Source organism: Meles meles, chromosome 20, assembly GCF_922984935.1.
Source record: "Meles meles chromosome 20, mMelMel3.1 paternal haplotype, whole genome shotgun sequence".
Classification (NCBI taxonomy): domain Eukaryota; kingdom Metazoa; phylum Chordata; class Mammalia; order Carnivora; family Mustelidae; genus Meles; species Meles meles.
In genome coordinates, this window is record NC_060085.1 from 4,343,047 (window position 1) to 4,355,109 (window position 12,063).

The 12,063-nt window shown below is 60.3% G+C and overlaps 1 protein-coding gene across 2 annotated transcripts in view; it reads right to left on the reverse strand.

Moving 5' to 3' along the window:
• Positions 1–12,063, reverse strand: part of MLLT1 (MLLT1 super elongation complex subunit) — a 65,015-nt gene that overhangs the window by 18,183 nt on the left and 34,769 nt on the right. For both annotated transcript variants that reach the window (XM_045990617.1, XM_045990616.1), the window contains exon 4: positions 2,049–2,192. In XM_045990617.1, coding sequence (XP_045846573.1) covers positions 2,049–2,192 — 144 coding nt within the window. The remainder of the gene's footprint in view (positions 1–2,048; positions 2,193–12,063) is intronic.

A 12,063-nucleotide genomic window follows, 5' to 3' on the forward strand; every position in this document is an offset into this window, starting at 1 on the left:
TCCCGCAAGGAGCACAGCTCATCTGGCCACTGCTGAGCAGGGCCCACAGCTCGGGCGAGGGGTCACAGGGCTCCAGGGGACTGCCGGCAGAGGGGCCACCAGCAAGGCAGGTCTCACCGACCTACGGGTCGGCTCCCGACTTCAGTTTTTTCGGCACTGACATCAGCTCGGGTGGGTCTGAAGTCAGCTGCCGCGAGACGGCAAGTGGCAGCCGCAGCGGGGACGTTCTGCTCCGAACGGCACGGGAGGACCGCGGCAGGCGCGCTGGGGCTGCCACCCCACCCAGGGCTCCAGCTGCCCTGAAACCGGACGGCCCTGCTTGCTACTAGCCCAGGGCAAGCCCCAGAGGCCTACAGCCCCAAAGGGTGAGAAAGTGCCTGACCAACCAGTCAGTTCTCCGGGGCCCTCCCTGGGGTGAGGAGCACCGGGCAGAGACCACCGTGCCAGGCTCTGCCTCCTCCTTCCACGACTGGCCCTGCCCCACGGCTCGCCGGACCTGCACTCCCAACCTCTCCCCGTCGCCGCCTCCGCCCTCCAGTTCTATTTGATGATGCACATCGAGCCTTCATCTCTTCTTAGCAAAGAAAACCTCCTTACGCAGGGGGCAGCGGGGACAGTCCCTCCAGGGTCCTGGAGCTCTGAGAGGCCAGGAATGCTAAGCGCCGTGTGCCTCCCAAAGCCAGGCTGGCTACGCAGCCTCTGGGAGACAGGCTCTGGGAGGCATCCGGCTGCGGAGAGAAGGTGGCGAAGCCGAGCTGGGGAGCACCCCGGACCCCGGCAGCCCCGCCCACCTCCTCGGCTCTTCCGGGACGCCCAGGCAAGCTTCAGGACGCGTGCCTCTGTGAACGGGTGCCGGCACCTCCCTGTCTGCTCCCATCAGCCGTCACGCGCTGGATGGTGATCACAGACTCATTTCTTACAAAGAACCTGGCAGAACATAATCAAATTGTCTACAATGACTAAGTGAGTGCCTTTATTAAAAAAGAAAAACAGGGGCGCCTGGGTGGCTCAGTGGGTTAAGCCTCTGCCTTCGGCTCAGGTCATGGTCCCAGGGCCCTGGGATCGAGTCCCGCATCGGGCTCTCTGCTCAGCGGGGAGCCTGCTTCCCTCTCCCTCTCTCTCTCTGTCTGCCTCTCTGCCTGCTTGTGATCTCTGTCAAATAAATAAAGTCTTTAAAAAAAAAAAAAAAAGACAGACAAAGTGTAAAAGCCCCAGCTGAGTCAGAAAGGACTGGTCTGGAGGCCTACAGAAGCTCAACCAGACTCCTGTGCTCCGGGGGGGGGGGGGGGGGGGGGGGGGCGCGGCGGCCAGGCCACCACGCGCACCCACACTTGCAGCCCGCACCCGCGCCCTCCTGGCTGGCAGCTGGGCAAATGCCCAGCAATGCTGGGGCGCCAACAGGGGGCTCTGGGATGCCCCACATTCTCGACCTGGCCCTCCCTCGGCACATGTGGTCCAGCTTCCCCCAAGCCACCCCTCCTCCTCCACACCCAAGCATCCCATCCACACCCAGCGCCCCTCCTCCAATTCTCAACCGCGCTCCCGGCACTCAGCCACCACACACGGACGCCCAGCCACATGGCTCCCCAAGAAGCCTGGGTTCCGAGAGCTGACGTCTCCGCCTGGCCTCAGTCGGACAAAACCACCAGGCAGCGCGCATCACCAGGGAAGCCCACAGGGAGCCCCCGCTGTCTCCCCAGATGGCGCAGTCCCAGCCCAGCCTTGCCAATCCGGTTCAAAGCTGGCTCCTGCGCCTCGCCACGCTCACAGCCTGGCCCCATGCCCGTTCCTCCCACCCCTCCTTCCCATGGAGAAAGATGCTAATTAACCACAGTCAACCAGGAAACTCTGCGGGTAACTAGTCACTAGTCGTTCACAGCGGACAACGCCCCAGTACCGACTCGGGACACCTGGATCTGACGCAGGGCGGCCGCCCCTCCAGGTCTTGGGCACCCAACAATGCGGAAGAGACAGGCCTGGGAGACCCACAGGCACCCCAGCACCGAGGCCGGCGCCCCCGGCGCCCGTCTGAGCAGGGGCTCACTCACCCCGCCAGCCATCAGCAGCTTGTACCGGAACTCAATGGTGGGGTTGTTGAAGGTGAGCTTCTCACAGCGCAGGTGGTTCACGGGCGGGTTGCCCTCCAGGTTCAGGAACAGGTCATAGGTGAAGCAAACCTTCCGGGGCTCCTCCTTCAACAAAGAAGACAAGGAAGTTCACCTCAGAGGGGCGGGCAGGAGGCCATGGGGACAGCCAGAGGACACACGCCCTGCCGGTGGCCCTCTCCCCGTCCTATGCCGGGCCTCCCTGTCTCTCCCGCTAAGGCCCTTATATGCTTCTCTCGTGCGCCTCCTTCTCTACTCCGTTATCCAAAATAAATTAAGTGACTATTTGCGCTGCACCCAGCAAAGCAGGCTCCACGAGAGAAACACAGACCATGAAGAATGATGTTCTCAGACGGTTACTGGACATACTCCTGCTTGTGGAGAAGCCCCTCTCCTTCGACCCTCACGGCACCCATCAACAAACAGAGAGACCGAGGCTTAGAGACTCGGCTGGCGAGCGGCAGTACGGGGGCCTGAGGCCTGCGACCCCACAGTCTCCACCCCGTGCTCCCTTCCTGGCGGAGGGGGGAGGGCAGCTCCAAAGACGTCCAAACGGCCGACAGGCACACGAGAAGATGCTCAGCATCCCTGATGATCGGGGACAGGCCAATCCGAACCACGAGATCACACCGCCCTGCCCCAGCACGGCGGCTCTACGAAGAGGGACATCTCACGGGTGCCCCTGGAGCGCGCCGTCCCTGCTCCGTGCCCACGGCCGTCACCCCGGAGGGCCGTGGGGGGGCCCCTCCCCACGTTTGCTGCAGAGTAACCGCCCCATACGCGTCTCCCGATACACAGCCAAGAGAAATGAAAACACGTTCACACAAACACTAGCACATCCGTGTCCGCGGCACGGCCAGATTCACCACAGTCCGAAGGGACGCAACCCCGGCGTCACGACGGATGAACATAACGCGTCCCTCCACGCAAGACGCCGACAGGCGCTGCCCGGGGGGACGGACCCTGAGCCCACGGCGCTCAGACGCAGAAGGCCACACGGTCTAAGTCCACGTGTGTGACACGTCTAGAACGGGCCCCTCCACGGACGGGAGGGGAACTTGTAGTTGTCAGGAACCGGGGCCTAGGGATGAGGAGTGACCGCTGGTGGGGATGAGGCTGTTTTCTGGGGTGAGGGAATGTTCTACAATTAGAAGACTGATGGCCACAGAACACTGTGAATATACTAAAAAACCACGGACTTTGGACGTTTTAAAACGGAATTTTCTGATACGTGAATTATAGGCAATTTTTAAAAATGCTCTCCAGCAGGAGAGAAAACCTAGGAGCTGGGGTGCTGGTGAAGGGGCTCTCACTTCAGGATGGGGCAGGCAGGGGTAAGGAAGGAAGAGAAGCACGGAGCCTCCCACACAGGCATGCCCACGCTCTTTCTTCCACCCTTCCCTCTACCCAGACCGGCAGGGTCACAGTCCTGGGGGGAAGAGGGAGCAGAGGCCAGGGCTGAGCCTCATTCCTGCCACTCTGACTGCAGCCAGGGGCTCGGGCCGCCTCACCCCCTCCCTCTCCTCCTCCGTCTCCCTGGCCAGCGGTCGCAGGGTTTATGTGAGCCATGCTGGGTTTTTTGAGCTCTGATGGATGGGCGACACCTGGGCGTGGGACACCGGCCTGCCCTGTGCCCGTGTCTGAATAAAGGGGACAGGAGCGCGGTCCTGCAGTTGCGTGTGGACAACTCGCCCCTCCCCCCCATTTAGGCCACAAGCAGAAGGTGCACCTGCTGAATGAAAGAGACACAGACTCTGCCTTCTGGGAGCCTCAAGCCTGTACAGAGAAGACACGCAAAGAGGCCTTCCCAAGGCAGTGCCAACCAGTAAGGTAACTCGGGCCTCGCTCTCCCCGCAGCAGCCCTCAGGGTCAGCAGGAATGGTTTCCACCCCCGGCCCATCTAAAGCAGACTTGGAAACTGTTCCCCTGGCCCGAGGTGGACATGTGACCTGGTCTGAGTGATGAGGGGTGAGGAGGTCGGCCTAGGGGGCGCTGGCCTTCCCAAGTCAAACACTCAGTGTAGAGAGGAAGGCTCAGCATCATTCTTCCTCCTGCCTACGTGGAGGGTCGGCAATCCCAGGAAGAGGGTGAAGGCGAGCCATGGGGATCTCTGCTCCAGGGCCGCCGGCCAGCTGCTTTCCAACTGCTCGCTAAGGAAGAGAAAGAAGCCCCCATATCAAACTCTACCGCACCCCTGAATGCAGCTCACGCCCCCCCATGCCTGCACGGTACCTGCCAACCTCACGGAGGCAATTGTCGCAGCGGGGCGGTGTCCCCACCAACCTGGGAACCCCTTGGGGGCAGGGACTGTGGGGACCCATCCTGCACTCAGGACATTTTTGTCCAAGGAATGAGACGTTAAGACAGGCAAGAGCAGAGCATGACCCAACAGTGGGGGTAGACAGGGGGCCACCTTGAAGGGTTAGGGTTAGAGTTAGAGAGGGGCCATGAGTCAGTCAAGAAGGGGGTGGGGAGAAGCTGCACAGGCCACAGCACAGACCTTCCTAGAGCCCCAACAGTCCAGATGGCTATAGCTGGAAAGGGAGGGAGGACTGCGCTGGCAACAGGTGACCTGGAGAGATGGGCCTTGGCCACATCCTGGGGGCAGAAGTGTCTACGGGGGGGGGGGGGATCTGGACTGAGAAGGAACAAGCAAGCCCAGGGACGCCTGGGTGGCATGGTGTTTGGGCGTCTGCCTTCGGCTCAGGTCATGATCCCAGCCCCACGTTGACTGAGCCCCACGTTGGGTTCTCTGCTCAGCGGGAGCCTGTTTCTCCCTCTCCCTGCCAGTCCCCCTGCTTGTACACTCTCTCTCTTTGTCAAAAAAATAAATAAAATCTTTAAAAAAACAACAGCAACCCTTAAAAAAAAATAAGAAAGAAAGAACAAGCCCAGATCTGTGTCCCAGGAAGCAAACCTCCTCTGGCTTGCAGGACGCCACTATAGGGGCGGGGTCTGAACCTGGCAAATAAAGGGAGAGAAAAAAACAAAAAAAGCACCAAGAAAACCCATATCAAGCATTTGTCCTGCCGTTCCACGAGGTGAAAACACAGAAGACCCGAGAGGCAGCCTGCACGGACGTCTCCAGCTACCGCGTGCGGCAGAAACTTGAGCACCGCCGTTCTGTCCTCCCAGTGGGTCAGGGAAGGGGGCGCTGTTCACCCGCTGCGGCCAACAGCCCGAACACGGACCAGAGACGAGGCCATCGCACCACCTCCCAGGGAGGATTCACTCCACATTCTAGTCCACGTGGACTGGGAACACACGAATTAGAGGACGGCGCTGGATGGCAAACGGCACGCGTACAGAAACGACAGAGAGCCGGTGACGCCAAACGACCCAGGACAAATGAGCCGGTCTCTTCACGCGTAAACTGCCGAGAGAAGCAGCGGTACAGGGAGACTCTTCCCTTCTTTACGCCTCTTCACCGGGCCAACTCACGAATCACAGCTCGGCGGTCTTACCTGTGGATCCCGATTCCAACAGGAAAAAAACTTTCCACACTGCACGTTAAGGAACTGCTCATTTGTAGGTGTGATACTGGTCTTACTATTTTATTATTAAAAAAGCAGTCGTCGTCTCTTAGAGACACGTTCTGAGACAGGGACAGACGAAATCATGGCGTCTGGGGCTTGCTCCAAAATGACACGGGCTGGAGAGACCGTCCACGGAGCGCAGCCACGTGCTGTAAGTGCAGAAGCCAGGGGATGGCGGGGCGGTGGGGGGGGGGGGCTTGCTAACGCCCTCCTCCGCCTCCTCCAGATGTCTCGCTATTTCCCTGGAAATTCTGTGAGGGGACTCAGTGCAAAAGCAGCTAATGGCCTCAGCTTGGTGCCGTGGAGAAAGGGAAGCTATCGCTTTTACCAGAAAGAGCTCTAGGCTGTAGGAGGTCACCTGGGAGACCCGCCAGACAGTGACTGAAGCCACAGGATCTGCCAGCAGGAAAACAGGAGCTCACGGGGCCGCCGAAGGGCTGCTCTGCGGCTCTAGCTGCCACACGCAGGGGTGGAGCGGAAGGCCCAGGGCCAAGCCCGCCATGCCCGGCATCCACCGGCGTCTACCATGGCCAGGCACTTTTCTAAGCACTTAACACATGCGACGGCTTCATAGTGCGGATGCTCTCAGCGGCCCCGTTTCGCGGACGAAGAAACTGCACAGGCGGGCGAGCTGCCTGGTGCCACACGGGTGGCCTGCACTCGTTGGAAGCCCTGGCCCCTGGAGCCAAGCAGGAGGGGCGCTTTAGGGCTCCCCAGAGCTGGGCACGCAGCACGTGGGCCAGGCGGAGGCCTTCCCCAAGTGCCCACTGTGTGCCTAGCCGCCGGCAGCTGAGGTGTGCATCACAGCGCACTGAGAAGGGCTGACCAGAGCTCCCTCTCCGCGGAGACCTCCATCTGGCCTGCGACACCCCCAGCCCGGGAAACCAGTGGCTTCTCAGGAGACGCAGGCGGCACGGCAACACCTCCAAGAGCAGCGTGTTGGGTGAGAAGCACCCCAGTTCAGGGTGTGCTGGGCCCACAGTCCCAAGAGCAACATCCTTGTCCTTCCAGCCAGACCCTACGGGTGCCCCACTCTCAGCAAAGGCAGCCGAAGCTGGCCTCCAACGTTCTCGGCGCGGGCCACGGGCAGCCACCCACTATCCAGGATGCTGGCCACGGGCCAGCGTGTCTCTCCAGACTCAGCAGACTAGGACGCAGAGGAACCGGACAAACTGGTGTCAGGGCCCAAGCTGACGGCGCGTGGACTCATCCACCGCGTTCGGGCAGTCCAGGCCACGGGAGCCCCGGCCACGGCCCACCGCCCACCGCCGTGGGGTGGCTGACCACACCTGTGGTTTCAGCTGCTGCCCTCGACCACCTCGGGCCCCACCCTCTTCTGCAGCAGGGTGGGCTGGCCCTGGAGGACCCATGGGTTGACTGCCCCACCCCGTGTGCCCCTCAGAACACACCAGCTGAGGAGGGCCTCGGGGCGAAGTCCCGGCCATCTGGGCCCTGCCCGCACTTCTGTCTGACATCCCTTTTAGAAGGCCTCAGGGTTCAAAAACATAGTTAAACGTGAACCTGATTGTGGCCCTGTATCTACCTGCCAGCTTACAGGGCTCTAGTCCGTAACCTCCCCACGGGACAACCCATACAGCTTAAGATGCTTTGCAAGGGAGAAGAGACAAGCGAGATTCACAGAAGCTTAAGAAACGCAGCGACCAGCAACGAGACGTCGACCTTCTCTGAATCCCGATCTGAACAAATTATTAAAATATACGTATACGTGAAAATAAAATAAAACGGACACTGGACATTTGATCTTAGGAACTGTTAATCTGCATGACGTTGTGGTTAAATACTTTAAAAGAGTCTTATTGTTTACAGACACAGACTGAAACATTTACAGAGTAAAAGGCAGGCCGTCTCGTCTCGCACTTGCTTCAAAATAACGCTGGAGGGACGCCTGGGTGGCTCAGTTGGTTAAGCCACTGCCTTCGGCTCAGGTCATGATCCTGGGGTCCTGGGATCGAGTCCCGCATCGGGCTCCTTGCTCGGCGGGGAGCCTGCTTCCTCCTCCCTCTCTGCCTGCCTCTCTGCCTGCTTGTGTGTACTCTCTCTCTCTGACAAGTAAATAAAATCTTTAAAAAAAAAAAAAAAATAACGCTGGGACGAGCAGTGAGCAGCGCCCTGTGGCCCCGCGGTCTGCTCTGCTCCTCTCTCCACTTCTGTAGGGATCTTCAAGTTTTCTACATTCAACAGACTCTCAAGGCACAGGCTTTGCTCCAATCAGCCCTGCTCACAGCTCCGCCCGGGGCTTCTGCGGACCGCCTGCCGCAGACGGACTCCCTCCTGGTACCGGGGCCCAGGGCACAGACAGGGCCCTTCTAGGAGCCCCGAGGAGCCCAACAAAACCCTCCGGCCCTGGGTCCACTCGGTGGACACTTCGCTCTCTGCTTCCAGCGGCCACGCTGCCACCAGCACCACTCAGGGAGCCGTCCCTGGGGCCAGGCGCCGCGCCACAGGCTGTACCCAGCCGCTCACTTCCCGCGCGCAAATGCTCTGGGGCTTAGTCACCGCCCTCATCACACGTCACGAGAGGAAGCTGAGGTTTGGTGGCATTTAATCATTTGTCAAGGCCACGTGAACCAACAAAGGTCAGGCACTGGAGTCCACGGACCACGGCCTCTGGCGTCTTCCTGTGGACACTGCCCTGCCACGCCCGGGCCCCCGGCTCCCACGGTGCGCTCGCAGGGGACAGCAGGGGCGCCCGGGAAAGAGCAAGGGCAGCTCCATGCACAGCCGCCACCGCCAGACCCGAAATTCCACTTCCAGGACTCCGAGGTTCCAGGAGGGTCACCGAGGCACGCCCGAAGTGAGAGGCCTCGAGGTGCGCAGCGTCCGTGCACAGGAGCCGTCAGGGACATTACAGCCCGTGCAAGCTAGAGGGAGCGCTGCGCAGCCGTCGTGAACAACGAGGCAGAGTTCGGGGCGCCGATGTGGGGGGTCCACAGAGACTTGTTTTAAAACGCATCTCCCTCCCTCCCTCCCTGTCTGTCTCTCGCATAGACAAGCCCCACGGAAAAAAACTGTTTCTGGAAGGACGTCACTAACTGCTTACAGTGACTTCCAGGACAGACTGGAGAGCGGACTGCGATTCCCTGCGGCCCACACACATCACCTCCGTAGTTAGGGGCAGAAAACGACTTTAAAAGGCTTAAGGAAAACGGGGCAACGTGGGCTGAAAACCGTGGGCTCTGGGGTCCAAGACCTTCTGGACGCCAGAGCAGCCTTGCCACCGACTCCCCGTGAGACCCGGGACAAGCCGCACCACCGCTCTGAGCCTCAGTGAGGGGAGGCAATAAAACCATAGGCTTCCGGGTGTACATGGCGAGGAGCGAGAAGAGACCGCGCCTCTGGCCGGGAAGGGCGTCCATCGGGCCGCCTCTGCCCGCCGCACGGCTGCTCGGCCGTGATGAACGGTCAGACCTGAGGACGCAGGAGCCCAGAGCTGGGCCCTGAGTGAGCCCGGGGTGGCCTAAGGTTGGTAGTCCGGCCTGCCCGACCCCCTCGCCTGCACCCCTCCCTCACTCTGGGGGTGGCCGTGCAAATGACTCAGTTACGTGATGGCCACCTTCACGGGAAGTGCGGTAGGCAGGCAGGAGAGACCCCAGGGAAGCGGAGTCCAGGCCGACTCCTCCGTCCCCTTCTCCAGGAGCCCAGACGGTACTGGTGAGGAGCCAGGCCGGAGGGCGGACCGTCCCCGCCGCGTCGCGGGTCAGGCTGGGCCTCTCCTCACGCACATGTGCTCTGACAAGGTGCTTCTTTGCGCCACTCCAGACGCTGCCCTCTAGGAAACAGAGGTGCTTCTGGGCCCCCCGAGGAACAGCAGGACGCTGCGGGGAAAGGCCACCGGAGCCACACAGCACAGCGGGCTGGCACTTACGTGGCCTGTCACAACTCGGCAGCCTCCGGCACCAAGTCTGTTCTGTCCCGGCTGCTCAGCACTCCCCCAGTGAGGCTGGGCCCCCCGGGCTGCCAGAACCAGCCAACGGTCCCTGTGCAGAGGGCTGCCTGCCTCCAGAGCTCTGCGGAGCCCCCAAGAGCTGACCCCTGTGTGGGCACAGGGCCGAGCTAGTGGTGACCCTAGAAGTGCGGGCAGGCTGGGAGGGGAGAATGTGAGCTCTCCACCCCACCCTTCACGACCGGCTCTCACGTACCAAGTCTCAATTTAAGTGGAGGGCCGGGGGGAAAAGCCCTGCCCAGCCTAAAAGAGAGGGTCTCTGCAGGCCAATGGGGGGGACAGGCACGGGGGGATGGAGGACTGCAGGATTCGGTGGCCCTGGGACCCCCGCCAGCTCGTTGCCAACCCTACCACACGGTTCACGTGGCTATTTCCCCAGATCACAAGTCAGCCAGGATGCGCCCAAGCCTCTGAGGGCTCATGGCTCAGAAGCTGGCAAGCGCTGCTGTAATTCGCTTTAAAACAAAACCAAAAACCCTTTCAAATAAAACTATGCAAACTTCCCAATAAAATGTACCAAAATGCCTTTCCTGTGACCTCAGATGCCACTGAGGGTTAGTGACGGCTGGGGCTCAGTGTCCAATAATAGCTCGTTACAGGGGGTGGGGTGGAGGGCAGGGAGGACAGCTAATATTAGCAGCTAATAACCAAAATGAACTTGTTTACACTCGACCACTTCTGAAAACCGGGCTCTCTCTTCAAGTCAGAGCGCACCCCGATAGGTGTCTCCCGTCCCAGAGTGTATCATCACACCGATGGGGCATCTCACCACGGAGCAGTTGGCCAAAGTGAGCCCAGGACAGCACTCACGTCCTGACAAACACCCGCAGGGCGCAGGAGGGGCCGCGGGCTGCGCAGGGAGTGGGGGTGGGGGGGGTGAGGCGGTAGTGGGGGGGGGGGTGCAGCAGGAGAAATAAAGAACAGACGCTTTGAGTGTAGAAAACCTCTCCTTCCCGTTTCACAACTGATTTCCTTCTCTCCTCTCGGTTTTGCCAACCACTCCGAGCCAGAAACTCGGGACTCAGAGGAACCAGCTTGACTTTGAAAAAGAGAAAGTCAGATCTAAGAGGATTCCCAAGGAAAATGAAGTCACATCAAATGATGCCTTAGATCTAGAACGGCCGAGTCCTGCCGCCGGCCTCAGCTAATGACTCAAAACCAAACCAAAACAGCAACTCCAAGCCAAGGGCAATGGGCCGTGAACACGAGCAGGTAAATCACGGGGTCACCAATTGGGGGCGGGGGGTGAAGGTAAGGCACAGGTCACGTCCTCAGGGCCCACGCACTCAGGGAGGGGCAGCGGCCCTCCAGCTCCGTCCCCCACACCCGCGCACCATGCCCTAGACCAAGCCCTGGCGCCTCCCTCCCATGTGGACAGCAAAGCGCCCCAGCTCCCCAGCCCCACCCACCCCCTTCTGGGACAGACAAGTACTTCCTGTTTGGCAGCCACCGAATCACTTCCGGGAAACGTGGAAGCAGGTATGCTCTGTAATGTGACCGTGGCACCACAACACAATCTGGGACGGGCATGAGATGGGCGCTCTGCTGGGCATTCTGGAGCCCTGACCAGAGGCAGATGAACCCAGAAGCAGCGGGGGACGGTCTAACAGCACATCCACTGCCCACACACGGGCCCGAGAGGCTCTTTACAGAGCAAGCGGCTCCCCCCCACGCCCAGACAGCACACTCCAGTGGCTTGCCAGTGCGCCTGGCGTGGGTTGCCCTGCCAACCACCCAACCACCCAACCTCCCAGCCTCCCAGCCTCCCTTCGGAACCCAAGTGCCCCTGACTCTCTGCGTCCACAGCGCTGCTGCTTTTGATGAAGGACAGTTGGAAGGCGGGCAGGCAGGGACAAGGGCCACCCTCCCAAGGGAAAACCACCCTTAGTAGGATTCCTACACCACCCTGGAAGGAATCCTCTACCTGTTCCCATACAGTAGATGGGGGACAAAAATCCGACTGGGTGACAGGTGCAAGAAGCATTAATCGGATTAAAACAGCCTGCCAAGCCCATAAAAACCCCTAGACGCAGAAACTCCAGAGGCGACCCCTTTGGGTCCCCTCCCTTGTTGGGAGCTTTGTCCTGTCACTTTGCTGTTGCTCAATGACGTTTGCTTTGCTGCCCTCCACTCTGCGGTTTACCTCTTCGCTCTCTGAAGTGGCGTGACCAAGAACCGCGGGCACCGACGGAGAAAACAAATCCCACGGCGCCTTCACCTGAAGAGCGTCTCCTGGTCCTCTCCGCCCGTGCCAACCCCCGCGCACCCGCAGGCCTCACAGTAAGCCTTTCCCTACACGTCTCCCAGCTCTTGCTGAATGAGTCCCCACAAGACCCTCGCAGTATTAAGATACCTGTACCCGCAGTGTATTCAAAACCCTTAAAACCCAACAATAAGGAAACACCCCAACTAACAACAACAAAACAACCCAAGTTCCGAACCGTCACCAAAGGAAACA